This window comes from Myotis lucifugus, unplaced genomic scaffold, assembly GCF_000147115.1.
Source record: "Myotis lucifugus unplaced genomic scaffold, Myoluc2.0 scaffold_1034, whole genome shotgun sequence".
In the NCBI taxonomy this organism is placed as follows: Eukaryota; Metazoa; Chordata; class Mammalia; order Chiroptera; family Vespertilionidae; genus Myotis; species Myotis lucifugus.
Window position 1 is genome coordinate 73425 of NW_005872082.1, and position 2663 is coordinate 76087.

Sequence of the window (2663 nt, forward strand, 5' to 3'; positions counted from 1 at the left end):
GGGCTGCACGGCGGCCACCCGGAAACTCAGGAGCGGGATGCTGCCCAGGATGCTCTCCTCCTTCTCATCTGTCAGGAAACAGAGGCAGGTGAGGTGCGCTCGTGCGGTGCGCGCGCGCGTGTGTGTGCATGCGTGTGCAGGGGAGGAGACAGGAGCATGTCACCCCTGTTATGATAAACTGCAACACACATTTGTTGCTCATCTACAGTAGGCACGCCAGGCCACATACACCAGCACGCAGGCTTGTGCTCTGCACCCCACACCACCAAGAGGCATGCTCTTGGATCGGGGCACTGGGGCGTGTGCTGGCTGTGGACACGCTCTGGGCATGGCTACAGGTGAATGACAGGGAAGCAGTCCCACCTCGGGGAGCTGGCATTCTAGTACACAAGCAGGCAAACCGATTAGAGCTCATTGTTCTACGTCAGAAACTGTTCTAAGTGAAAAGCCTTCATGCATTGAATCCTCTCAACAATCCTGTGGACAGGGACTGCTATGATCCCCGTTTTCTGAGACGCAGAGAGGTTAAGTAATTTGTCCAAGGCGACTTAAGTAGAAAGTGGAGGACTGGTCTTTGAACCCCCGGAGTCTGACCCCCAAGCCGTCATTCTTAACCACTCCACCGTGCACAGTGCCTGCCCAACTAAAGACTGTTCCAGTGGCCGCACACACAGCAGGATCACGGGATGGGGCGTGGGAGCGTGGACGGGGCCCTCTGTGGTTCTGGCTCCTCTGGGTAACTGTTTCTAAGGTTCTTCCCGACACCCAGCAGCTTGCTTTGTCTTCTCCTGATGCAGACGCACACCCCCCTTACATCTCTGTCTCAGGGAACACCTGCCCCCGCATGGCCTTCTGGTCCTCTGGTCCCTGGATCAGGCTAACCATCAGGCTGTTACATAATTCATCCTGGTTCTCCAGAGGAGCCTGATGGATTAGCCAGTCGGGCACCCAGCTGTCAGCAGGAGGCCCGGAGGGCAGGGTGTTCTGTGGGACAGGATGGGAGCAGCCATGAGGCCATGGCAAGACACTCCCCACTCGCCCAGAATAGCTCCTTATGCCCTGGGCTGGAGATGTACCCCCCAGAGAGAGTTCAGAAGAAATCTCTTCGGGCTTATAAACTCCACTAGTTCTCTCTTTCCTCTCACTCATCACTTGCACAAGATACTTGGCCCAGCGTCCAGCTTCCTGTGCAGACCTCAGCGTGGTACCCAGAGCAGGGCTAAGCCGAAGGAGCAGGAGGGACCAGGCCTGGAGACCAGGAAAGCAGAGGCTGCCAGCGCCTGGAGGAGACGGCCCTGCCCGGTACTGCCCAGGTCTGCATTTAGGGGGTCTCCTGAGAGCACCTCAGTGGATAGTGACCCCCAGAGCAGTACCCTCTGACATGCACAGATTTTTAAGGTTCTTCTCTCATGCTGGGCCCAGAGTCTCTCCTCTGAGGAGATCCTGGCTTCCCCCAACTTTGTTCACACTCTATCCTGGAGGCCCAGCCTGGGCAGATTCCTCTGCCCCAATCTTGGGGTTTCCTCTGTGACTGGACCTGTATATGCAGCCCCTTCCTTCCTGATCTCTCCTCAGAGTTCAGGTGGCAGCAGCTCAGGGCACAGGAATAGCAGCACTGGGGAGGGGTGTGTGTCACTGGGTACAGCCTTTGTTTGCCAAAGTTAATGATTCACAGAGTTGTTCCAGGAAGGCCCAGGGAAATCTAGGCTCTGCCGCTCCCGGGGCGTGGAGGGGCGTGGAGGGGCGCGGAGGGGCATAAAGGGGCGCGGAGGGGCGTGGAGGAAAAGGGAACAGTTCCTTCTGCTGCAAAGACGTTTCCCCTTCTCTACCCAGTGCCCTGCATCAGGGCGACAGGCCACCACCGTCACCACCCTGCTTGCTCCCTCTGTGCTCTCCCTGAGACAGTGTTGCTGTGTCACTTTAAAAACACCTTCCTCGAGGTTGCTGCACCAGTGTCGTCAGATCTTTGCCCTCCTCTGCTTTGGAGAGGGTCAGGAGTGAGTGCTGGGTGGACAAAGAAGGCAGAAGCTGGGGTATTTGTCTAGTCCCCATGGATGGAGCACCTGCTCAGTGCCTACACTGAACACAATGGACAAAACCCGCTGCCTCCGTGGACCGGGTCGTGCGTTCCACGGGAGAGGAGGAAGATGAGCATACACGCTCCAGCCAGTAGGGGACCTGCTGGTAGTGGTCTGGCAGATGGGAGGAGTGGTGGGCACTTGCCCTCAGGCCTGGGGCAAGCTCACCTTTGTAGTAGAAGAGGCAGCGATCCACCAGGACGAACCAGCGCTTGTTCCATTGCTTGACCCCGGAGCTGGCCTGCGGAGCACGTGGAGAGAGACAGACGGAGGGGCAGTGAGCTGGGCATGGGAGGAGTGGAGGTCATAGAAGGGGCCCTGCACTAACTTTAAGGATATCCCGCCTCTGGTTGCAGCTCGGCCACTAACAAGTAGCAGCAACCCTCTTGAGACTCCAGGTGCAGGCACCTGACATGGGGTCATTGCCTGTGACCTTCAGTTCTGTCATCTTGGGCCTCAGGACTCGCCCCCTGCCCCCCATCCCCTCCCCCCCAAAGATGAAAAGGGCAAGAAATGAGCCAGAATGAGTGAGCAGAGGGCAGGCAGGGACAGTGGCAAGGACAATGGGGAGAATTGCTGGACCTA

General features: G+C 57.8%; 1 protein-coding gene across 1 annotated transcript in view; it reads right to left on the minus strand.

The window, feature by feature from the left end:
• PLEKHA6 (pleckstrin homology domain containing A6) overlaps positions 1 to 2663 on the minus strand; it is a 54559-nt gene that overhangs the window by 31487 nt on the left and 20409 nt on the right. The window contains 2 exon segments of the mRNA XM_023747888.1: positions 3 to 68; positions 2247 to 2360. Coding sequence (XP_023603656.1) covers positions 3 to 68; positions 2247 to 2360 — 180 coding nt within the window.